The sequence below is a fragment of the Rattus norvegicus genome, chromosome 11 (genome assembly GCF_021556685.1).
Source record: "Rattus norvegicus strain SHRSP/BbbUtx chromosome 11, alternate assembly SHRSP_T2T, whole genome shotgun sequence".
Taxonomy (NCBI): Eukaryota; Metazoa; Chordata; class Mammalia; order Rodentia; family Muridae; genus Rattus; species Rattus norvegicus.
Window position 1 is genome coordinate 65,491,999 of NC_141544.1, and position 27,086 is coordinate 65,519,084.

At 35.7% G+C, this 27,086-nt stretch overlaps 1 protein-coding gene across 2 annotated transcripts in view; it reads right to left on the reverse strand.

The window, feature by feature from the left end:
• Positions 1-480: 480 nt before the first annotated feature.
• The window catches only part of Cip2a (cellular inhibitor of PP2A), a 30,793-nt gene continuing 4,187 nt past the window's right edge, over positions 481-27,086 (reverse strand). Inside the window, exons 3-21 of one of the 2 annotated variants that reach the window (NM_001427687.2) lie at positions 26,448-26,560; positions 25,184-25,278; positions 24,414-24,510; positions 23,894-24,016; positions 23,628-23,773; positions 21,590-21,665; positions 21,105-21,326; positions 19,608-19,767; positions 16,567-16,708; positions 15,245-15,344; positions 12,065-12,183; positions 9,360-9,555; positions 8,734-8,808; positions 8,531-8,641; positions 7,651-7,847; positions 6,688-6,801; positions 6,375-6,457; positions 5,243-5,382; positions 481-4,231 (exon numbers count right to left, since the gene is read on the reverse strand). In NM_001427687.2, coding sequence (NP_001414616.1) covers positions 4,061-4,231; positions 5,243-5,382; positions 6,375-6,457; positions 6,688-6,801; positions 7,651-7,847; positions 8,531-8,641; positions 8,734-8,808; positions 9,360-9,555; positions 12,065-12,183; positions 15,245-15,344; positions 16,567-16,708; positions 19,608-19,767; positions 21,105-21,326; positions 21,590-21,665; positions 23,628-23,773; positions 23,894-24,016; positions 24,414-24,510; positions 25,184-25,278; positions 26,448-26,560 — 2,480 coding nt within the window. In that variant the 3' untranslated portion in view covers positions 481-4,060. Of the gene's footprint in view, positions 4,232-5,242; positions 5,383-6,374; positions 6,458-6,687; positions 6,802-7,650; positions 7,848-8,530; positions 8,642-8,733; positions 8,809-9,359; positions 9,556-12,064; positions 12,184-15,244; positions 15,345-16,566; positions 16,709-19,607; positions 19,768-21,104; positions 21,327-21,589; positions 21,666-23,627; positions 23,774-23,893; positions 24,017-24,413; positions 24,511-25,183; positions 25,279-26,447; positions 26,561-27,086 lie in introns of those variants that run through there. The other variant, XM_087576597.1, reaches the window with a different exon arrangement.

Consider the following 27,086-nt stretch of genomic DNA (forward strand, 5'->3'; position numbering starts at 1 on the left):
ATCATGGTGGGAAAGCTGGTGGGTTACAGGTGAGCATGTTGTTGGAGAAGGAGTTGAGAGGACAACATCTTAATCCAAAGGCAGGAGACTGTGCCATGCTGGGCATAGGTTGATCCAATCTGCCTCCACAGTGACACACTTCCTCCAACAAGGAACAACTCCTACTCCAATAAGTATACACCTAATAGCGCCACTTCCTATGGCCAAGCATTCAAACATATGAGTCTATGAGGGCCATTTCTATTCAAGTCACCATACTGAGTTACAATATTAAACTCTTAAGTGGAAAATAAAATTATAATAAATTATGAGAACTGAGTAAGAAGTCAGTCCTAGTTATACAGTATTTACAAGTCATGCATTTTATATATAAATACCAAAAGTAGATTATACCAAGCAATATAGGCCAAGAAAAAAATACAAAAATTAAGTATCAATTATTAGTAAACAAAACAGATCACAGAAAGATTCCCAAACAGATTTCTTAGTGGTTAAATTCAACATTTAATAGCAAATCATTGACAGTTTTGTGAATAAGGTTTACTAGAACCCAGCCGGGAATATTTACTTGCATAGTGTCCAAGGCTTCCTTTTTGCTACTATTGCAGAGTTTAATAATTGTGACTTGTGACTCTGTCTGCTACATCCTAAAATAAAAAACTTAACCTATGATACAATTTCCTTCAAATCATCAGATAATCATTATGACATTAAGACCCAAAGAAACACTAATCTGATTCCTTTTTAAGATATGGCATTAACCCTCCATCTTTATACTCACACAAAATTAAGCAGCAGAGAATAAACTTTAACCAATCAAGTTTTAAGAGCACTGTCTTAGTTAGGCTTTCTATCGCTGTGAAGAGACATCATGACCACAGCAACTCATATAGAAAAACATTTAATTGGGGCTCTCTCACAGCTTCAGAGGTTTATTCCATTATCATCATGGTAGGAAGGATTGCAGCGTGCAAACAGACAAGGTGTTGGCGAAGGAGCTGAGATTCTACATCAGGATTTGCAAGCAGCAGGAAGAGACCCTGAGCCATTGGCCTGGCTTGAGCATCTGAGATCTCAAAAGCCACCCAGGGACACATTTTGTTCAACAATACCACACCTACACCAACAAGGTGTAGTAGTAATAGTCCCTGAGCCTATAGAGCCATTTTTATGCAAACTACAAGTATTTGTTCAAATTGTTATGTATAAATAGTAAAAGGAAATATAATAGTTACGTGTTTTAGAAAATATGTCACAAAAATTATGCAGATGTGTATAAAACTAGTAATTAATTTCTTGTTTTGATTTTTTATCTGGGCTATGGTATACATATTTTAAATCCTCAACTATGGTAAAATAGTATGAACCTGATTAAATCTTTTTTAGAAAAGTGTGTATGTGTGTATGTGTGTATGTGTGTATGTATGTATGTATGTATGTATGTATGTATGTATGTATGTATGTATATGTGTATATACATTAACACACACACACAAAATTTGGTTTCAAAATTTGAGATACACAGAACCAGAAAGAAAATACATATTATAAAATGTAGCTAACTCCTATTCTGTCAACCTCCAACTTTAATCCTTATGTAAAATAAGACCTCTCTGTATAGCTGGGTTAGCCTTGAACTTATCATCCACCTGTCTCTCTCTGCTTTCAAAGTGTGAGAGTTGAAGGCACACATCACTTTGCCTAGCTATAAAGCTTCATTTATAAATAAGGTACTAAGAGGAAATAACACTTGACAATTAAATAATAACTATAAAAAGGTCCTGTAGTGAGTTATTTATATAGTATTCACCTTAAAATACTATTTTACTTATCCTGCTTCCTTTATCTGCAATATAATAGCTACATTCAAACTGACTACTTTTGCATGTTTTAGAGCCATTATTAAGTATCATGGAATAAGGGTTACTTGAATACAGCATTTCAGTACCTGAGAACATGATCTGATAACTGGGTCAGGTCGACTAGTATGTAGCCATACTGCAAGTAGAATATGCAGTAGAGACATGGTGGTAAAGAGATACATGATGCAAAACAGAGTGGGAAGACAGATTTCACCAACTCAGACTCATGTGGTATTTAAAACTGATGCATTATTACTTCTATTTTTCAGATAAAAGTTTATCATTGTAAGTGAAACTACAGGAAACAAAATGAACAATTAGGCAAGTTTAACCTGGGTCTCATGGATAGCATTCAACCCAGGATAGCTATGAATGCAGTCCAAAATATTGTAGATGATTTCATATCACAATGTCACGATATTCAGTGGAACAGCTACTAAAACAAGTTAAATATCTAACTTTTCACCTCCACACACCACATTTTAAGGGCTCAACAGAACATGTAACTAATGAGTATTAGGTAGCACACACACAATTCTACAAGGTAACCTGGGGTTACATGTAAGTGTGCACACACCCACACACACAGTGCCTAGAGATGTTGCATATAGTTTTATTTTATTGTCCCTAACACTTCTGATTCATTCACTAATTTCCTCCCTTGTATAAAATAAAATAACTTTTTATTCTGCGTAAACCTGATTGCTGGGATTAAAGGTATGTGCCACCACTGCACTGCTACAGTCCTTAATGCAATCATTAAAATGCAAATATATGATTAATTTTGAAACACAAGTTCATACTTTCTATGATTGAAAGACAGAAGCAAAACTAAGCTCATTGAAATCATATACTGTGGAGAATGCACAGAGGATAGCATAAGGAAATCAAAGCAATACGGATCTAAATACGGATCTAAAATGCCTTCTGAAACACACCACACCTGTGTTTATTTAAATGCAAAGTGCTAAAAGAATTCTCTTGTATGAATACTAAAACAGGGATATATAACTTTTGCTTAAAATTCAATGGCTCAATTGAAAACTATTTATACATTAAATGTGTGTTGTATTACAAGAAATAACATTTCTGATTGATAGAATAGAAATCCAATTACTCTCAAAAGCGATGATGGATTTTTCAACATACAGCATTTTAAGAATAGTTAATTTCTTAATATATACTGATACACTTGTAATCCTAGTGCTTGGGAGGCCAAGACAGGAGATCACTGTGAGTTAAGACATGCATGGGCTCCACAGTGATTTCAGGAGTAGCCTGGAATACAGAGAAAAACTGTATCTTATAAAGCAAACAACAAAATTAAAAAAGAAAAAAAAATAACAAAAAATAAAAACAAAAAGTGAGACAGTTAAAGACCACCTTAGGTTACTGTATAAGATCTTAAAAAAAAAAACAAAAACAAAAAACAAAAAAACAAAACAACAACAACAAAAGCCAAACAAAAGAACTAAAGAAAGTTGCAAATAATTATACACATTTTTAATTTCAGGAGACTATGTTCATTTAATGTAACAAATACTTTTCCATTTTTAAACATTTCTGATAGCTACAGCACTGTTTCCAAATTTAGAGTTTAGGCTAAATATAATTTCATTTTAAATGCAATAATAAAGTTCTTTCAATCTATTTTCTGTTAACTTTAGAGAGAAAGTTCCTTAGTAGTATCAGAACATTTTTATTAGTTGACCTTAATCAATTAATCTCTAAGACTGCTGCATCAAGAAAGTACTTAACAAATATATCAGTGGGTGATGGTGATGACAGTTTTTAACCAATGATAGATCATACTTTTATTACCATAATCCCAAAAGATGATGCAGCCTAGTGACCCTGGATCCCTCATAGTGTGTGTGTCAATTCTAGCAATGGTCACAAAATGAAGAAAGTGCTTAAGAGAACATTTATGTAAATATATTCATGGTTGCTATTAAGTAATCCATGGCTATAATCATAAATGAGACTATGTACGACACATAAGAGTAAACATTAAAAAAAAATAAAAAATTCTATTCTAAAGACCAAGTAAAACATCAATGAAATTATGATTTTACTAAGTTAATAGATAGCGAACAAATGATAATTGTTTTGAAGTCACGATTTCCTCCGTTTCCTCCACCTCCAATATATGAATACAACAAAAGTATCCACATACAAATTCCTCGAAGCCATGATGTTTATATACTAAGATTCACAGTTTCTGGGCTTATTTTTCCACCACTTAAACTGTGGATCATTGCTATCATGTGAGAATGTTTGTTCAGCTCGTCTTGCTGAAGTTTAACCAAGGACTCTTTTTCTTCCAAACGACCTTCTAATTGAGCTTTCTGCATTTCTAGGGAGGAAGCCTAAGGCACAAAGAAGGAATGACAAGAAATAGAAAATAAATAGGTCAGAAAGGTTTTTCATCTGAGAAATGTTAAGTGTCCTTTAAATTTTATTTGTGTCACTTTAGAACAGATTGCATATACATTTTAAATAAATTATATAGTGATTTTAAGACAACATAATTGAAACTTTTAAATAATCTTTTACGTTAATGATAGCAGCCAGTACACAGGAGGCAGGTAGATCTCTGAATATTCAAGGCAAGAGACTGGTCTACATAATGAGTTTCAGGCCAACCAGGGATACAAAATGTGACCTGTTCCACACATGTGCACACACACCAGCTAATATAGCAGTACATTAGCTTTTCTTTTTTTCAAAAATATTACATACTATGTAGTACTTAAAAAACAATTGTTAATACAGATTCTCTCCAAACTGTTATTCTCTCAAGTTTAAAGCTCCTTATGTCACATTTGCTCTACAATAGTTAGTTTTGAAGTTGGGTTAGTCTTACCTTTTTGGTAGTAAATGGGCTACAAAGCAGAATTAATAACTATATCTCCTCATGCAGTCATAATAATATACAAGCAGTAGATTAAAATTTATAATGTATATATCTATTATTTATTATATATAATATATATATATATATATAATTTCAGACTCCATTTTCTCATTGATAAGTTACAAGTGCTAGTATTTTGATATTTATATATGTCAAAGATAATTAAGAAAAAATTAGGAGTTCTTTGCTAATAAAAAGGCTCTAAAGAATAGAAAAATCATGAAAACTTGTGTAAGTAGAGACAAAGCTATCGACCTATATAAAGCTACCAGCACACCACATAAAGACCTATGAGCCCTCGCTATAGTGTCTACATACTTACGAGCTGTTAAGTACACACTTAAAAAATCTTCAATGACTTTAAATAACTAAAATAAAACCAGAAATTAATCTACCCATGTTGACCTTTTCAAAAACTATTTTTTTTCTCATTTTTCTGCAAAGGAAAATTGAGGATTCTTACCTTAATACTCAACTCTTTTCTGATCTGTTCTGTTCTGCTTAATTCTTTTCTAAGGATATCAATGGTTTCCTGCTTATCTTCCTTTTCCTTTTGTAAAACATTAATTTTTTCTTCTTGGGATTTTGATTTTTTATGCAAATCTAAAAACAAACAGTTAACAATACTTATGAAAAAGTTAAGTAGCTAGTATAAAAGAAAATGAGGAAAATCAAATGTCTTCTTGGAAACTTTTTTTTTATATAAAATTTACTGACTCAGAAAAGCAGCTGAAGGGAGGAAGAGATGGCTCAGAAGGTAGAGGCACTTACCATCGCCTGGATGAATCCCGGGAACCTACCCAGGAAAGAAGAGATCTGGCTCTCTTCAGTTATCCTCTACCTCCACATGGGCAGCCCCTATCCCCACCCAAGAGATGTAAAGAATAGACAAATACAATACCTCCACATTCTTTCTTTTGACCAGTATTTTATATAAAACAGTGAGTGTTTATGTCTTTCTCTGTTCTAAATAAGCATTAGGGGTAAGGAGAAGGGAAACACACACAGCTTAAGGGTTACAAGAAATTGGAGATCAAAAATCATGGCAAAAAAATCATGCCTTGCTCTCTATACACTAAGGTAGAAACCAGTAGCGGCCACGAAAGTCATTTCACAGATGACTTTAGAGACTAGTAACTACATTACCCAGTACTGCCACCTGCTGTCAAGTTCAACATTTTATTTTTAAAAGGGTCATCATTTCTTGTAACCCCTACATTGAAATAAAAGACCATATTTGCTACTTGATCACATAAATGAGAACGCTTTTGTAAAGGTTCAAAGAGAAGGGAAACTGTTTAGGAATTTAAAATTTAAAAACTATGAGAAGTTAGGACTTAAGAGATGGTTCAGCAGTTTAAAGCAGACACTGCTTTTTTAGAAAATTTATCCAACACCTCTTCCATTGCCATTTGAACAAGTACATAGTCCCACTACCCATACAGACACGAAGAATAAGAATAATATAAACAAAATCCTTACAATAAATTAGGAAAGTAAGTAGCAGTAATTAACTAAAATAAACAACACTCTGATTTTCTTGAAAAGCTAAATATGCTGAAAACATTTTCAGTGTTTCAAACAAAGCAACTTACTTGATAGTTTACATTCTCTGTCTACTAACTGGCTCTGGACTTCTTTTCTCTGTTCTTCTTTCTCTATCAGCTGAGCAATGGTTCTGAAGTTATGAAAGAAAAATTATTGAACTAAATTATTTGTGCTATTTTTCTCCCAAAAGTATGAAGTAAAAATCATAAGAACTGTAATTACCTATAGATAGGACAAATTTATATTTTAATCTGAAAGAAGAGTTCTATTAGCTATCAATAAAAAACAATATTCTATATATAGAGAATCAGTGTTCTTCCAAAATAACAAATAATTAGAATATAGAACTAAAGGTTTTACTTTTCATTTTGTTGCTTGAGGGACTCGTTCAACTTTTTCACTGTCTCAATGTGTTTATTCAGGGATTCGCAGGTAGTCTGCAAGTCAGCATTCTTTTTTTCCATATCTTCATTTCTAAGAAGACAATGAGAAATGTTAGTGTCGTCACACAGGAAAGCAGTGTGGCCATCTGGAAGTAACTATCACTGTTACAAACCTTTGCTTATGCTCCTCAACTACATACGCAGCTTACAAAAGGAGCTCACAGCATGACTCAATGACAAGGAACACAAATTTCTGTGGCTTTAGGTAAAATGACATGAAATTCCCAATACTTAACTAAAACTTGCTAAAATGACCAACTGTCAGTTTTAATATAAACTGTGACAACTAAGTTGATTCAATCATTTCTTATGCACAGATTTGTGTGTACACAAGAGTATGTCTGTGCCACGGTGTGAGTGTGTGAACGTGTGAGCACACTGACTCACTCCTTCTATCATGAATGTTCTGGGGATCCGACTAGGGCTGCCAGGCTTGGATACGACCTGGTCCATATTGCTGGCCCTCATTTAGTAAAGAACCACAGCAATGTCTCCCTATCAAACACTATTTGTTCTAGGTCATAGTGATCAATCAATGATCGAAACAAAGAAACTTGTTCTTGAGAAGCTTACATCCCAGAGAATCTGTGATTTTATAAATAAATCAGAGAAGTAAATAAAAAATAAAGAGGTTTTTACTTTTCCCAACTTTGCCAATGAGTGTGAGGAATACAGTTCATTTGCTGTACCTTGTAAGATATCATTACTGCCATGTCCGTCATTTTTGTCCTCAGTCAGCCCATGTTCAGGCAGTCTGAAATCTCTTATGAACTACTTATTTAATGGTGTCACATCAAGAAACGTTTTCAAAATCACTTAGGGTTGAGGAAACGTGGCATATTCACTTAGGTTTTAACTTTACCCGGAAACCTCTAATTACCTTTGAACAAGTTCCATGTAGGACTTCGTCAGTATTTCATGTTCCTCAGCCACAGACTCCAACTTCTTACTGTGTTGAAAGAGATGCTCAATATCATTTTGGGCTCTTTCTGACTCGAGCTGTTGGGACTTCAGCAACACACTAAGTTCTTCGTTTTTTCTCTCAACATCTCGTAACATACCCGCGAGTGTTCGTGCCTCAAGAGAAAACGAAACATGCACTTTTCCACCATCACATAAGCATACGTCATATTGTAATGCTTGGATAAAATGTATCACACGGGTGTAGGTAGTTCCACTGCATTATTTTGCCTACTTACAATACAGCCATCATAGCTCAAGTACACTATATGGTGTTGGCACAACATAGCATCACTTTTCAGACTGCATTATTAAATAATACATGCATGTCATATGAGCACACACTAGAACCAATAAATTGTACAACTTAAAAGAGCTACCAAATGTCTATTTCAGCATCTACTGGCTAGAGAAAACTATCCATTTTATATTCTTAGTTCTTCCAAATCTGATTCAGGTATCTGCACATACATAACATACATGAAACTCACATCTAAACACAAAACTGAATCAATTAATTTTTGTATGTGTGAGCATGCTTATGTCTGGGTATATGCACACTATCACATGTGAAGGTCAGAAATTAGCTTGTGGAAATCAGTTTTCACTTTCTACCATATGTGTCCTGGGGACTGAATTTAGCTTATCAGAATTAGTGACTAAGACCTTTACTTACTGCTTCTCACCACCTCAGAAACATGTGTTAGTAACACACTTGTAACTAGTGCTGTGCATGGTTCTCATTTCACAAGTCAAGTTTTCTACTAAGCTGACATGCTTTACTGATACAGTGTACAGACCTCGGTCTCTGCTTGAGTTCTTTGACAGCGATACTGAGCAATCAGTCTGTCAGCTTGTGCAAGAGCCAGGGCCTTTGCTTCCAGGAGGTCTTGTAACCTGCTCTCTTTAGACTAGAAGAAAATCCACCGTTAATGTCCAGGGTTTAGAGAAACACGTGTGAAATGCACATATCAGTATACAGTTAAAATAAGCGTGTACTCACGGCTAAGGTAGAAAGTTTCATCTCATAAACATCCATTATGTCAGATATTCTTATATCATTAATCTGATCCTTTACCTGGTTTTAAGAGAATTCAATTCAGAAAATAATAAATTTAATGAAAGAATGAAAATTTACTTTGTAACTAAATCATTAAAGCTAAAGAGTAGGGGTTGGGGATTTAGCTCAGTGGTAGAGCGCTTGCTTAGCAAGCGCAAGGCCCTGGGTTCGGTCCCCAGCTCCGGAAAAAAGAAAAAAAAAAAAAGCTAAAGAGTAAAATAAAATGTATGTTGTATCAGGTAGGTTACAAATAACTCACTAATTTAGATATCAGAGCAAGGTTCAGTATTAATATGTTGATTTAAAATTGTTTCTTATTCCTGTGGGCAGATAAGAAAGGAGTAGAGTAAGAAATGACCGCTGGCTTTTTATTTGATTTTTTTTTTAATGTTTAATTTTTGAAATTACTTTTCTTTGCAAAATAGCCAGATTTTACTTTTTATGTCAAAGCATAATGTTACAGTGATAAAATCTGCATGTGAAATTGTTTAAGTAAATCTGTAATCAGAGCTGACACTTAGCTGGCTGGTACCAAGCACAAGCCCATTACAGAACTGTTTATCACTCACCATCACTCCAGCCTGAAGTTTCTCTATGAGGTCCTCAATGTTCAATGCAGGGGCATTATCTTTTGAAAGAGGAGGCGTTAAGCACTTTGCTGATGCTGATAAACAGTGATTTAAGGGCTGCAAAGTCATTTTCCTGGGCAGACGCTCAGTTTCTTGCTGTCTGTATACATTGTTTGCTGCTATACTTTCTCCAAGTCTTAATAAGAGTAAGGAAGAAAAATCAATCATAAACACAGAGCAAAAGGCAGAACTGTTACAGAACTATGGTATTATTTGGAATAAATCTTTTTTGGGAACTATAAGTCTCCAAATATACTGGAAATCATCTTCTTGGCAGCCATAATAAAATAAAGTTTGGAGAAACATTCTCAATTTTCCAGAGGGCTCTTTTCTATTTACAATCCTTTATAATGACAATTCCCTGTCTAGTTTGGAGGCATACTAGCACTAGTCAGTGAGTGCGATTATCTGCATCTGCTGTAAGAACAGTTTCTGTATCACTCAGAACAGCCTCTAATCATACATGGTGTCACCTGGTCTCATCTATGCTCTCCTCTGACACCCAATGTCTTCATCGTACTGACTTCTGGTCTGCTCCACTGAAAGCCTATCCTGTTTACCTCTTGAGGCCTTGAAAGAGCTGTTCCTTTTTCTGAAACTCTCCTACCAGACTAGGGTTGGTTCCTTCTTACCACTAAGATCTTGGTTCAAATTTACCTCTCCAGAGGTCTTCATTAATGCCCTATGTAAGTAACATAGTCACTCCTTCCCATAGAGATAGGCATTATATGAACCTTTAATTTTTTAAAGGAATAATATAATAAAATATAATAAGATAGAACAAAAACTAACACATCAGAATTGGACAAAACAAAACAAACAAAAGCAGAAAAGCCCAAGAGAAGTTAAAGAATCAGAGACCAACTCACTCACACACTGAGATCCCACAAAAATACTGAAACCATAACATATTAGCAGAGGACCTGACACAGACTCGTGCAGACCGGTGTGGACCCTGAGCAACTGCCTTAGTTTCTGAGCTCATAGGAGCTTTGATCCTGTTCATTTATAGGGCCTTATTTTCTTGCTGTCCTCCAAAGCCCCTAGCTCTTTTATTCCTTCTGCCTCCCCTTTCCAAGATTCCCTAAGGTCTGAGGGAGGGGTTTAATGGGGAGATCCTGTTTTAGGTCTCTCATACTGTCTGTCTGGCTATGGCTCTCTATTTGTATTTGTCCCATCTGTTGGAGGAGGTAGCTTTTCTGAGCTAAGCAAGGCACTGACCTACAAGTATAGATTGTCACTACGAGTCATTTTATTGCCTTTTTTTTTTTAAAGAACAGTAGCATTTGGTTTTTACCCTAGATCCCTGGGCTATCTATTCTCCCCACTGGCAAGGTTCTAGCCCATCTCCAGATTTCCTCGGTTACCTATAGTTCCTGCAAAGGATTGAGACTTTATGGGCTTTTCACAGTCCACTTTGTCATGTCCATATAAAACCAAATGAGCACTTGCACATGTACACACACTCACACATACACAATAATGATTAATGAAATAATGAAAAATGGAACTATATCTTTAAACAAGGTCAAAGAGGGATATATCAGAAGGCTAAGAGGAAAGAAAAGAGAACTATAATTACATTATAATATCAGAAATAAAAATCTTGCTAAACATATTTGTCAAAATTTTAAATATTTACTAATCCATGTTGGAGGCCTTGAGTTTGCTTTCTCCCTCCACACCACTACCATCAAATAAAGAATGGGATTTTTATTGCATTGATATTGGGCTTGCATTTCATAGTTCTTTAATTTTTAATTTCTGATTACCTCTATGAGTAATTCTACAAAATGTAACCAAAGTCATTTAACAACTGTCAGTCTAGATTAGCAAACTCATCTCTTATATTTAGAGAGTGAAAACAGCACAGACAAGAGAGATGATATTGAAATGAATACTGTGGCTTAGGTGTGATAAAACTATTTACAAAAGAATAGCTTGTTCACTGGCCTGTGTATTGACCTGCAGTTTCAAATTACTCAAGTGATTTTTACAAATTCTATTATATAAATTACTTCAAGCTCTAAAAACTAAATCCTAAGTACAGACTATGGTAATCATTCGGTTTGAAGATTCTCTCCTTCTGATACTCAAACCTAAGCAAAAACCAAAACCAAACCAAACCAAACCAAATAACAACAATCAAACAAACAAAACTCACACCATTTTAAATACACAATGATCTGAGGTTAAATATAGTAAATACTTTTGCCTGGACATCACCTATTGTACTTTATGATAAAACACTCAATATTTCAGAATCCTCTTATTGACCTTTTGCAGTTAAGTTTGAATTCATGCAGTTCTTGGGAATCCTTGGCAAATACATCAGAAAGAAATGTTCTTTCAACAAAAGGAACTAAAACTTCAAGCTTCAGTGTCTAGAATCCCTGTTCAGAAGAGGTGATTAAAAGACAAAACCAGCACGACTAATATATTTAGCATATATGCTGTCTTTGAGAGAGTAAACATTTGGCCTTCTCTGTTAAAGGAATCAAATTTTTAATTATTTGAGAGATTACTGGCAGTTACAATAAAATCTGAAGTTTTTCAATTTACTAATAAGTATGCATGAAGGATAAAAAGAAACACAGCATGACATTCAAACTGCATTAAGAGAGATTGCAGATGATACAACTCACACTAAGGCAGGGAAATCTGGCAGTGGAGCGGCTTCCAGCAGTATTCCCAGTCCAGACTGGACTTGTTCTCTATTATCTGATGTTAAAGCAAAAGCTAAAGGAGTAATCAACCGAGGATCCTAAACAAATCAGAAACAGCAAGTAAGAGGCGGAAAGACCACGCGTACTGCCACGTCTTTAGTCAAAGGTGAGCATATTCAGGAGAATTCCTACTCAATACTTACATGGAGTTACTTTACCACCCTATAGCTATTTATACCATATAACAACCCATATTAATACACTAAAAATATCTACCACCAGGCTTTGATGTTTTAAATAATGCTTCTCCAAACTTACGATTTATATTTTTTGATCAACTTTTATTTTTCAAAATCAAATGGTATTTAGATACTGTTTTATTTCTAATAAAATATAACTTTGGCCAATCATTTCTAAATTAAAGGCATCAAATAAATTATTCAAGTGAATGCAAATCTGAAAATCTATTGACTGAAGCAAGGCACTTCAAAGTCCCTCGTGTCAGTATTTACACTAGTACCAAAGGCTCTAAAATCATCTATTATTAAAAAAAAGAAAAAAAAGAAAAACCCAAAACTAAACACTGAAGTGAAAAAAACCAACCTACTATTGTGTTTTGTATATGCATGTATTATAGAGGTCAGAGGTCTATATTGGATGTCTTTCTCTATTGCTTCCCATCTTATTTATAAACACAAAGTCTCTCACTGTATCTGGAGCTAACCTGTCAGGAGCCATTTTGCCTGATTTTGTGAAAGCCTGACTGTCAGGTAGTCAAGGCAGGCCTGGGTCTACTGGCAGATTTCCTGGCCTGCTGATACACAGAATGATAGGAAGAGATACACTTGAAGCTCAAGGCGAGGGGCTGAATGTTCTGTTAATCTTGGATGAAGGAACAGGAGGCCTCTGAACAGATATCCAATAAAGTATTTAAAGCCTAAGAGAATTAAACTTAGGGCTGCTGCAGTATTCATTGGATAGCCCTCCCAATTTCTAACTTTTGTCTCTGAGTCTACTTTTCTATCTTTCCTATAATCATCCTCACTCCCCACTCAGAGGATTGTTTGACGTTACACTGATAGGACCAGTGCACTAATCAACTGGGTAGACCAGTTAGCCAGAATGCCTCTGGTATCCTGTTGTCTCTGCCTCTCAGTGTTAGAATGTACTCAGATGTACTCTGTCATGTTCGCCTTTTCTGTAGGTTCTGAAGATCTAAATTGTAAACACTTTATACACGGAGCCATTTCCTCATTCCTGACTCAATTTTCTAGAGAAAAAATGTTAATGAAGAAAATATTAATATGTAAAGCCTTTATAATTAAAATGTTAAATGCTTACTTTTACTTAAGTATAAATCAACCTTCAAAACTCTCAAAAAAAAAAAGAAAAATCACTCCACAAGTTCTCCCAGAGTGGAGAATCATTAAATGCTGTCTGTAATAAAGGTACCTGAAGTACAAAAATGGAAAATTACTTACTCAAGCCAATACTGACTAGCAACTAGTTCAGCCAACTAAGAACTAAACCGCTAAAGTATAATGCTCTTATAGTGCACACAAGGCCATTGCCTACAGTTCTGGCTTCTATTCTATTTGAACATTTACCTTTACCCTTTCTAAGCCATGTTATTAAGTTAATTCAGGAAAAAAAATTGCATTTTTGTCAAATGACTTGTATAAGCTATATTAACATGGGTAATAATGAACCCTGTACTAGGCACAGAAAACCAGTTAGTACCAGAATAAAATTCTTGAGCTAAATATTACACAATCAAACTAAAGTCCAGTTCCATTTTCCTCAAAACAAACAAAATATACTGTAGTAGCATAAGATCCTTTTCCTATAAGGAAAGTAGCAGACAGGGACACTTTTTTCTTCTACCTATAAAATCCACCTACTCCACTTAAGCTCAAAACACTTGTGACTGACAAAATGAGATATTCCCTGATTCTTGAAGAACAGATGAGGACTGGTAAGGTAGCCCTGAAAATGAGTACTTATATGGCATGTTTTAAGTTCTGGGTTTGTGGTAGAGAAGGGAGGGAGTAGGAAATAAATTTGTAAACTAAACTTTATAATTGTGCTTTCTCAAAACATCTAGAACTTTTCAGCTACTATCATTAAAACTGGTGAGCTTGCTGTTTTTAGCATATCTTCACTATAATCTATAATCCGTCCCTTTCAGATATGGTCTATCCTCTTATTATATAACCAACTCTGATTAAAACTTAAAGCTAACCTAGAGAAGATGGTCCACTTAGTAAATCTAAGTTTAAAATGGAGAAGCCACAACAAATGTGCTTTTACCCTCTGTATTGGAGAGGCAGAGAAATAGATTCCTGAAGCTCACTAGCCACCACCCTGCCTTTCTTTGTTGGTAAGAATAGTGAAAAGAACTCATGTCAAAAAAAAAAAAAAAAAAAAAAAAAAAAAAAAAAAAAAAAAAAAAAAAAGGTGTAGGCCGAAAGAATTACACTCAAAGTCATTCTCAGGCCATCACACATACGCATCTCCCATAGGTCTCAATGCCAATGCTAGCATAAATCAAGAAACCTGCAAGTTCAACATAATGAAAGAAAGGCAGGAAACTATTACTGTCAACATTCTTCACTGAGAACATGGATAAATTTAGATTTAGTTTCTAAGAACTATGTATAACTACATAACACAGAACTGTTAACTTTTTTCTAATGGTCAATTGTATAAAAATACCCCTAAAATGTAAAGTAATATTAAAGTAGAAATACTTATAATATGCTGTCTCAAGAAACAAACAAGAAATCAAGAAATCAAGAAAGGGAAAATTATTAGAAACCAAGGAAGAGGTGCTGGAGATGTTGCCATCTAGAATATAAGATATGGTGACACATTTCAAGCCATATATCCCTAGGATACAGGACAGAGATAGATGGATCCGTCGATAAATAGGTAATCTCCAGGACAGACTTGGACTCAAAGGAAAAAAACAGTAGCAAGCAATTGAAGAGGACACACTAACTTTCCACATGCGTGCATACCCCCCACACCCCCACCCCTATATATACATGTACCACAGGACCATATAAACATACATCACACACACACACACACACACACACACACACACACACACACGGAAGCACACGGTAATAAAATGTGCGAAAAGTCTCAAGTTACCTGAAGGATTTTGTAGAAGCTTACTTCCATACCAGGAACCAACTGCTTAAGTTTGTTCATCAAAATAAGAGTTTTCAAAATTACGTCAGCAGCAAGTTTGCTTTAAAAATAAAAGTGATATTTAAATTAGATAACTGAAAATTGCATATTTTTTTACCTAATACATCTAAATTAAAAATCTAACAAATCTGTTTTTAAAGCATGAAGATTAAGTATTACTTTTAAGAGTTAAAATATAAAAAACTTAATATTTTTAGTATTCAAGTTCCAGGAGGAACAAACTAGTATTGAGTCTAAATTTCAAACCGTTATCTACTTTTAAAAAATCCCAATGTGATTCAAATTCCTGCAGAATGAAGTACAAATCTTAGAATGTAGAAGTACAACTATTAGAATGTGGCTCATATCATTCTTAGTATTTTTAAAAACAAACAAACAAAAAACCCAAAAACCTGAAGTAATCTGTAGGGATCGACTAATACATGACCATGCACTCCTTCTACTTTGCATTTGAAAAAGTTAAAAAAAGGATTGGTGAGATGGCCCAATAGGTAAGGGTATTTTCCACCAAGCCTAGTGACCTCAGCTCAATTCATGGAACTCCCACAGGTTGTCCTGACATTTACACATACTGTGGCCAAGTCAACACACATGCACACACACACACACACACACACACACACACACACACACACACACACACACACACGTACCAGAAAACTTTTACAAGTGAAGATAATTCTTGTTCTTCAAAAATACAACAGCTGACAGCTATGCCATTTATGGAAATGTGAACAAATTATGGTGTCTGGAATTTATCAGGTTCTCAATAAATATTCATTAGGAGGACTTACTCTGGAGAGGAAAGGCATAAATAAACTGCTCGTTACTCTCAGTGAGCGTCTACCTCTAACCAAAGCTATGATGTATGAAGGAGAAGAGCTGTCTTTGTTATTAAGTAGCTTTCAGCAGGGATTGGTTTTCTTGTTTTAAAAAAATCCATTTTGTCATGCTTTTCTCTTTAAAAAATGTAAGATTAAATGAAGCAAAAATTAAATTACCAAGGCAATGTCAAAAGGAAGTTTCCGAAGAGAAATATTCAGGGTTTATAATTTCCCTTTCATATACACAGAAAAATAAAAGCCCAAAAGAATTATAACCTACAGATGTCAAAACCTTTCAGAAGTATACAATCCATAAATTGAATTTTTTATTGAAGAATTAAAAAAGTTTTCCTTTGAGTTAACAAAACATAACCAGGGAGGATTCTTAAATGTGGTAAATACATTTGAGAGTCTGCATTTTGGACCTGAGATACTCACCACAGTTCAGAATCAGCTACCTTTGTTCCAAAGCCCAGGTCAATCTTGCCATATGTGAACTGCTGCTCTATCAGCATGCTGCACTTCATGGTAGTCAGTATTTTCACAACATGCGTTTTCAGAGTGTCATCTCCACACAGAGGTTAGATGTGGTTAAGATACAGACATCCAAGTACTTGGTATACAGTGTGTGCCATACATAACTTATAATATTCAAAATAATTCCAAGTAACTACCTCATCGCTGCAATACAGAGCAATTATTTCAATTGCTTTAAGACATATTATACAAGTGGAATTCCAAAGTATTAAAGTGCCTGGTAAATAGCAAGAAATGGATTCATACAAGTGTCCGACACAAGGTAAATCCACAGAAAGGGTATTTCTTCCCTGGCTGTTTATTTTATTTTATGCTAGCACCGATTACAGTGTTTAAATAGACGCAGTACTGGGAGTTATTTTCTCATGATATATAAATCACTATGAATATCTATCAGAGGAAAAGTTCAAATATGAAATACTTTAAGGTTAAAAAGAGCAACTGTGGGGTTGGGGATTTAGCTCAGTGGTAGAGCGCTTGCCTAGGAAGCACAAGGCTCTGGGTTCGACCCCCAGCTCCGGGAAAAAAAAAAAAAAAAAAAGAGCAACTGTATGCCTCTACAGCGGTGATTTCCAGCCTTGGCTACATGTTAGAAACAGGTGGGTGTGTTAAGTATCACATCATGAAAGCTCTTAGTATTTCCTTATGCACCAGTACATCAACCAAAGACTCACAGGAGCAGTAAATATCAAAACCACAGATTCAGCACAGAGTACACCTTTAAAGCTCAAACTGCTATTTTAGAAATGGTCATGTCTTATTGGGTTGGGAATGCAGTTCAATATATACTACAGTGCTTGATCTACTATTGAGGTCCTGGGTTTGATCCTCTGCAGTAGGCACACGCAAACAAAGATTTATCGAGAAAAAAACAATGAGTTCTAAATGTAGTTAAGCATTGAACATAGAGAAACTGCAGATTTTTTCCCCAATATTCTTGAAACTGTTGGAGTTCAATATCCTTTTCCTGGAGATATACGTGGATATTCATACATGTTTGTGTGCAGGTGTGCACATATAAACATGCATATATGGAGGCCAAAGGACAACCTGCGGTGTCATCCTCAGAACCATAGTCCATCAACTTTGAATAGGGTTTCTCATAAGACTATAGGTCACCCATTAGGCTAGATTGCTGGCCAGCAAACCCCTGGGATCCTTGTCTCTGCAATTCCAGCCCTGAGGTTACAAGCCCACAACATCATGCTTGCCTGATATTTTCATGTGGTAACTGGGGACTGAACTTAAGTCCCTATGCTCACAGGGGAAGTATTTTATTGATTAAACTATCTATCTAGTCCCTCAACACACTATTTCTGATATTAACATGAGGTAATAGACAAATGGGACCTCATAAAACTGCAAAGCTTTTGTAAAGCAAAAGACACTGTCATTGGGACAAAACAGCAACCAACAGATTGGGAAAAGATCTTTACCAATCCTACATCTGATAGAGGCCTAATATCAAAAATATACAAAGAACTCAAGAAGTGAGACACCAGAGAGCCAAATTATCCTATTAAAAAATGGGGTATAGAGCTAAACAAAACATTCTCAGCTGAGAATTATTGAATGGCCAAAAAGCACCTAAAGAAATGTTCTACATCCTTAATCATCAGGGAAATGCAAATCAAAACAACCCTGAGATTCTACCTCACACCAGTCAGAATGGCTAAGATAAAAAACTCAGGTTATAGCAGATGCTGGCAAGGATGTGGAGAAAGAGGAACACTCCTCCAATGTTGGTAGGATTGCAAACTGGTACAACCACTCTGGAAATCAATCTGGAGGTTCTTCAGAAAATTGGACATTGCACTACCTGAGGACCCAGCTATACCTCTCCTGGGCATATACCCAAAAGATGCCCCAACATATAAAAAGGACACGTGCTCCACTATGTTCATAGCAGCCTTATTTATAATAGCCAGAAGCTGGAAAGGACCCAGATGCCCTTCAACAGATGAATGAATTAAAAAAAAAATTTTTGGTACATCTACACAATGGAGTACTACTCAGCTATCAAAAACAATGATTTCATGAAATTCATAGGCAAATGGAATAAACTAGAAAATACCATCCTGAGTGAGGTAACTCGATCACAGAAAAACACACTTGGTATGAACTCATTGATAAGTGGATATTAGCCCAATGCTCGAATTACCCAAGATGCAATCCACAGACCACAGAAAGCTCAAGAAGAAAGATGACCAAAATGCAGATGCTCCCACTCCTTCTTAAAAGGAGGAAATATCCATAGGAGGGGATATGGAAGCAAAGTTTAGAGCAGTGACTCAAGGAATGGTCATTCAGAGCCTGACACACATGTGGCCCATATATATACAGTCACCAAAACTAGATAAGATGGACCAAGCTAAAAAAATGCATGCTGAAAAGGACCAGATAAAGATCTCTCCTGAGAGACACATCCAGAGCATGTCCAATACAGAGGTCAATGCTAGCAGCGAACCACTGAACTGAGAATAGGACCCCCTTGCGGGTAATTAGAGGAAGTATTAAAAGAGTTGAAGGAGCTTGCGACCCCCATAAAAACAACAATGCCAACTAACCAGAGCTTCCAGGGACTAAATCACTACTGAAAGACTACACATGGACTGACCCAGGGCTCCAACTGCATATGTAGCAGAGAATAGCCTTGTTGGGGCACCAAGGGAAGGGGAAGCCCTTGGTCCTGCCAAGGTTGGACCCCAGTGTAGGGGAATATGGGGGGGGGGCAATAAGGGGATGTATAGGGGGAATACCCTTATGGGAGAGGGGGCAGGGGAGGGAATGGGGACTTATGGACAGGAAACCGGGAAGGGGAATAACCTTTGAAATGTAAGTAAAGAAATATATCTAATAAAAAATTAAAAAAAAAAAGAAAAAGAGATTACAAATAGAGAAAAAAACGAGTTTTTATACTTTTATATTATAGTAAAGGATATTTAATAAAACTTCAATGGCTTTGACCATCCTTTCACATTTATTTTTTATTAAGGTCTCATCCAGATTCTGTTCTGTGAACTGAAGCTGATCAAGGATTGTAGGAAGCAGAAGGGTCACAAAACGGTCAGTTGAGGAACAATTACCAGTATCAATGACATCCTAGAAGATAAACCATCAAGTGTAATTAAAAATAAAGATGCAACATGTAACACAAAAATAGTCATGATTGAACTATAATATATTCATCGAATTTTTTTACATTTATTTCAATATTCATTTATCTAAGTCTCCTATTTTAAAACTACATTTTACATTTCACTATTTTAGCCAGTTTTCACACCTATTTTGGCTTTTTTCCTCAAGTCAATCTGAAAGATTTTATAAATAAGACACTTTAAAAAAAACTCGGGGTTGGGGATTTAGCTCAGTGGTAGAGCGCTTGCTTAGGAAGCGCAAGGGCCTGGGTTCGGTCCCCAGCTCCGGAAAAAAGAACCAAAAAAAAAAAACAAAACAAAAAAACAAAAAAAAAACTCCATGATTTAAATGTTATTCTAAATATGTTTAGTATTTAATAACAATATCCTAAATTTGCTAAATGTAATTAAAATAGTAAGAGATTAACTAACTTTATAAATAGTATAAAACTATAAAATTTTAAATTCTAAAATCAGGTACAGCAGGATCAAGTTAAAATGCCGAAAGCAGGGCTGCAGAGATGGCTCAGCTACTCTCTCTGAGGTCCTGAGTTCAACTCCTAGCAGCCTGCTCACATAGTGGTGGCTCACAAACTCTGTAATGGGATCTGACGCCCTCTTCTGTGTGTCTGACCACATTAACCATGTACTTATATACATAAAATAAAGCTTTAAAACATACCAAAACCAGTTTGTGAATAGATTTTAATAAATACACTTAGTCACTCATATACGTATTGTGCATAGAATCCAATTATGAGAAGAAAGAAATGTGTCAGACTAGGATAGGCTAAAAGTGAATAAAAGCTGGTAAATAGCAGATAATGCCCAGTAACATGATTAAGATTCTTTGTCTTCATTCTAAATGTATTTATTACACGCTGTCTGCATGCTTGGTCTCATTTTACTAATTAAGACCCATATTTTACAGAAGAATGGACAGTAGACAAAATCTGAGACAAAGACAACCAAAGCACATATATCTACACAAGAATTCACATACTGTTTAACAAACTATATGTATGTACATAGGTATGTGTGTGTGTGTGTATGTATGTATGTATGTATGTATGTATGTATATCAAAAACAAATACACACAAAGCATTCAGTAAAAACATGGACCAAACTGATATATGTAAGTTTGCAGGAGAAAACCTTAGTAGTTGGATTCCAGACAGTCCTGTTTATAATTGTTAATTTTATCCCATGTGTGGACAACTGAAAGCTTCTAACATGAAAGTTATGAAATACGTTAACTGATCATCACAAAAGTACAAAAGTCCACTTAATCATTCCATTACCTCAAAGATTTCCTTGAACAACTCCAATGCTAACACAGCACAGTTGTCAGCTCCATCCAAGGGTTGGCTTAACCAGCGAAGTAGCGCCACAATAGGTTCTAAGCTCTTAGGAGAGCGGCTTCCCAGAATGTTGTTGCCAGATGGAGGCTGTTCAAACATCATCTGACTGAGAACATGGCGCAGCTGAGTCACTGCACAGAATGCAAGAAGTAATTCTAAAACCTGTGCAATATAAAGCCTTCATTAAATACAACTTCACTGGACTTTAAGAGACAAAGCATGTGATCACATGGAAAATGCCACACACAACACTCTGAAAGAAAAATGTAAAGTCGCTTACACTTTGCGATGCTCTCATTCTGATTTCAATATTGGTTACATGAGTGTGAGCAGTTTCTAAATATACAGAGGGCAGCATATCTAGATTTTCCTACGCGTTTCAGTGTTTTAAAAAGTATAAAATAAAATGTCATGCTTTTACATACCTTTGAAGAAGAATCAGGGTCTTTCACATTTAGAAGCCCTAGTACTTGATTAAGACATGAAGAGAAGTGCTCATACCTAGGTTTAAAAATATGCATTAAGTGACAAAAGGGGAAGAATTGTAGGCAAGGAAAACATGATTCGATCAGGACATTATTATGCACAAGTACGCAACTCTCAAGCTAGAAAAATGATACACCAAATGTCTTTACAATGTCTACATAGATATTCACTGATTTGTGACAGTTTTATACCACCAAACCCACCTCAACTTAAACTACTCCATGTAAAAATGTATTGTTTGCAACCTCAGAGCACAGCAGCGCAGTACATGGTGGGTAGCTGGTTGTTTACCATTATGATCTGAGGGCTGGACTGCAGCTGCAGCTTCCGGCCACTGTCTAGCACTCTAAGGGGCCAGGCATAAAGCTGCAGTGTGGCCAAGGCTTGGATCTGGTTATTTACCTTGAACACTACCAAAGTGACAGAATGATGGAAAAAAGTTAGAGTTAGAACACACGGGTAAATAAAAGGTGTGAAAAGTGACTAGGAAGTGTTGAATCCGCTGAAGATGACAGGATGAGGCTTATAGCACATAAAATAAAATGTTTAAGAACAGAAAAGTATGAACACATAAGGACACATTTGTCTAGGTGTGCAAGTATGAGGGAGCTCTGTGAAGATGGAATTTGTCTTGGGTTTTGGATTTGAAACAAAGATAAAGTGAGCTTGTGCATGAACAGTATCAAGAGGAAGTGACACATACGTGAGTGAGACAATGGAGGAATCAAGAAAGGAAGCTAACAGAGTAATTATGGGGTCTGGCTCAGGGAAAACACTGCTTTTCTCATATCTCATTAGAAACCCAAGACTGTTAAGACTGCAGAAAGACTCAGGGTTGAGGTTGTAACAAACTCATGTATGGCAGCAAACAAGAGCTGATGGAGGTCTTGGGGTCTCTCCTGAAAGGAGTGGTGATGGTGCAATCTCACAGCGATGCTATGCAGAGTCACTTCTCTGCCCTCCTGGGAGCATATCCAAAAGACAATTTCAATTTACCTCAAAGCTTTTAAGTAAGCGTTATGTGACTGCTAGAATAGAAACATGGATACTGAAAAGCTCACAACAGACAAAAATAAGATAACCAAAGAGAAGGTATTCTGAAGGAAAACCAAAATACCCTTATCCATGAACTACTGACTTGATACACAATCTTATCACAGACATTTAGTAAAAGATGAAATGCTAAAGAAAATGTGTCTTGTTTTTCAGAACTCTAGCTATCTGTGGTAATTTTTCCTCTAGGTATATTTGTTAAACTTCTTGATTTTGTTTCTGGAAAATCAGGAATTATTTAACTTCCTACTGGTGCCAAGACTCAATTTTTCTCACTCTTTGAACAATGCAGGTGCTCAATAAATGTTTTCTTATTTGGAAATGAGTTACTTTAACTTTTCGAAGTAATTTCTTAATTTAACATTCCAATACAACTTAAGCACTGAGAAATAAGATGATAAAATCAAGGTCTGGAGAGATGGTTGTGGTGTAGGGGTCAACTGCCAGCACCCACACTGGGGAGCTCACAGCACTCATGGCTGTAGTTCTAGGTGGTGTGATAGCCTCTTCTAGCCTCTACAGGCACCAGGCACATACATGGTGCACATACATGTAGGCAAAACCCAATAAAAACTAAGTAAAAATAATTTGCAAAACAATTTTGAAAATCTACAAGAAAGTCTCTGATGCAATGAAGTCTTCAAAAATAAATGCACCCAAGTTTCAAAACAAATGTGACAGGAAGCACCCAGAGACAAGACGTCACTGCTATGGAGCAGGAGAGATGGTTTAACCACTGGGAGTGCTCTCTGCCACAGGATCTAGGCTCACTTCCCAGCATCCACAACACAGCTCCTAGATGTCTCCTACTGCAGTGCCAGGCATCCTCTTCTGGTTTTCACAGGCACCAGGCACGAAGAACACTCATGTACACAACATTGAAAATAATCTGAAAGTAAAATGTGTTATGGATAAGTAACATACCTGGTTAAATAGTCAGCAATTTTAGGATTTTTAAGGAGATCCATGAGTAGATCAACTGAGTACTTTCTTGTTAGGGTACCATCACCATTTATGAGAATATTAAATATTAGTTGGAAAGTCTGATGAATGTTTCGAGCATGAAATAGCTTTGGAAAATTGGGAAAACTTTATTAGACACAAGAAACTGTAAGTTAACATCTTAGTGATTTTAAAATGTCAAACACTATGAACTCAAAATTATTTTCATAAATAGGAAAAAAAAGTACCTTTTCCCCCACTTCTTCATTGAGTGTCAAACTGGATAATATTGAAAGTGCAAACACAACCACAGTCAGACTGCTGTGTGCAAGGAAGCTTATGAGAGTTCGGTAAAAAGATTTCACATTACTCTGAAGGAGAAAAGAAAATGAATTACAAGTGTACGCAGTGGACAAACTTATTAAACATTATTATGAACTTTTCAATGCATGACTGTTAATTTTTAAAAGAATGAGTGCCCTAAAACAATATTTTTAAACAGAGAGGAGTAGAAATTCAAAGATTGTTTGATATACACAGAATCTAGGAGAAAGTTTTCTTTTTCTGGTAAAGGTGCCCAAATAGCATATGCAAGCCCCAGGTTTCACAGTCAGCAATGGAAGTTTAAAAAAAAAAAAATAGAAAGGAAGGAAGGAAGGAAGGAAGGAAGGAAGGAAAGAAGGAAAGAAAAAGAAAGCAAGCAAGCAAACTTAAAAAAGCAAATTAAGAAACTTGGGGAGAATTTAGGGAAGTTACTACCCAACTTACCAAAGTTTTTATTTGTGTTTGAACAGAAAGATTGTGCCGACAGAGATTTGCCAGCAGTCCTAGACAGGGCATAGTTAGCTCATCTTCAGAAGACTGACTGTTGTAAAAACAGAAAGCATGGTGTTCACTCTCATTAGTCAGTACTTAAGTTCCTTCTAACAAGTAAAAACAAGATGAACATATCTGAATAATACTATTTATGTTTTGAAACTAAATTATCCTATTTAACTGTGCCACAGAAATACAGAAATAACTGTTAGAATGACTATGATAGTTTATCATGATCACCTGTAAAGGGGATAGAATGTTCACCTTGATTAATATTTTTCTTTCTAAATTAAGTTGTTACATTTTACTTATGAAAATTAAACCTGCTTTATATACTCAACCCTTGAAATCAGCCAAGTGGAGTAAACAAACAGCGATCTTAGTTTAAAAAACAAGAAAGCACGGTTGGTAAGATGGCTCGGTAGGTTAAGAGCACTTACTGCTCTTGTAGAGGACCCTAGTTCTGTTCTCAGCACCCACATTGGACAGCACACAGCTGCCTATAACTCCAGCTCCAAATGCCTGAGCTCTCTTTTGTCCTCTACAGGCACACATGGTGTATCACAAATACGTTCTCAGGTACAACACATACACATAAAGAAGTGAGTAAATCTTTATTTTTAAGCTAGACAACATTACTCAAGGAGAAATATCTACCACATAGTTTCAGTTTAAAAATAAGACAACAAATTATCTAAGTACATGTTTTGTTGCATACTTACATATGACCAATCAAGAATGTAATTAAGTCATCTATATGGGCACCAGAGTGGAAGAATTTGACATTATATGTTAATCTCTGCAGCAGTTGAATGCACTGAAATTGAGAAAATAATTGTGAGTAAACAAACGCATGAAAACAGATTGGCTACTTATAAAAGTGGACTACTGCACACATTTGAGCACATCATTTGAGGAACCAAATAGAACAAGAACCAGGCCAGTTCCTAATTCTAATTTTATTTGAAATATATATCCTAAGAACCTTGGAAGTCATTCTTAGTTTATCTGTTTCTACATATATTTTCTCAAGCCTTATCATTGGTACAGTTTGAGTGGCACCTAACTGTGTCCATGAAGGGTGGGTTCTGTGATTTAACCTTAGTTCCTCAGGAGGGAATTATAGGAGGTGTCAGGTCTCTGGCAGTTAGGGCCTGACTAGAGGTTTTTAGGTCACTGGAGGTATGATGTATTTCCCATGTGACCCCGTGCGTAGTTCTCAAGAGTGCAAAGTGTTAAAAGGAACAAACCTGGTCCCAGTATCTCTCTGACCTTACCTGAGGTATGATCACATCCTACCCTTCCCACTTGCCAGAAAAGCCTTTGACAGGTCTATGGTTATGTAGATGGCATGGGCTTGAACCACCTATGGGATAAATACATCTTTTCCCTCATCAGATGGACCATTTTAAGTGCTCGGCTGTGGGAACCAAAGCTGACCAGAATCATCTACCCTGTTCCCTTACTTACATTAAAACTTGTGGTTGAATTAGCTTGAGGATCTATTTTTCCTCCTATATGTTATCTCTATAACTGCATGTCAGTTTAATTGGTCATGTTTTCCTTCTCTTGCAGATGATCACGTTTTAGATTCAATAAAATGATGGGTGCAAGAGTTTTCAAATTATGCTAACAAAGACTAAACCATAGCTCTAAATTTTGTTATGATGTTTCTTCAATAGTCTGAGACTACATACCAACCCAAATTATAATTTTAAGACGAATAGTTCACACTTCAAAATGCACACATCTTTGTTTTTAAGTGAGTTTTAAGTTAAAGTGGTAATAATGCAGATCTGGTCTCCTCTGTTCCCTTCTCAAGAAATATTTACACAGTGAGTATGTGTCCAACCAGATCTAACAAGAACTGTATATGATCACGCTGTCATCAAGTCAACTGTAACACAGCAGTAAAAGGTGTTAGCAGTTTTGGTCTGAGGATAAAAAAGGGAGACCAGGTAACAGTGAACGTGAGGATTTGTATACCTGTAAAAACACTGAATTATTGTGGCACGTGCTGCTCCGACAAACCACTCCCGACAACACACTATTCAGATTGTAGATATTCTGAAGACAGTCTCGGGTTTCATTATCTATAGCTGAAAGTTAAAATAAAATGGCATAAAATATATCACTCTTACATGTAGAAATCATTCAACGAAAGTAAAATAATTTGTTATATTATCTTGATATCACATGAGCTAGCTGTTTAGTTTGGTGTTTTGAGTCACTCTGCCCAGACTGGCTTGGAACTCATGGCAATTCTTCCTGTTTCAGCCTCTGGGGTGCCGAGGCTACAGGATTAAGTTACCACAGTGGTTAAGACAGATTTCTTCTTTTATTTAATGCCCACTAATTTCAAAGGACAAATGTTTTCTACATAGAATAGCAAAGAAAAAAACTTGTTTTACATATGTATAGAAACTTGGCTCTTAAAATAATGTAATAGCTGGTGATATATGTCTATAATTATCACACTTAGGCTGAGGCAAGAGAAATTTGACTTCCAGCTCAGTCTGGGTTACATGCTATGGGCAGTCAGATTATCATTTCAAGTTCTTTTATGAACCCAAATACTTAAAATATAAAGCTTACTACTTAAAAAATATTAATTTAATTAATTTA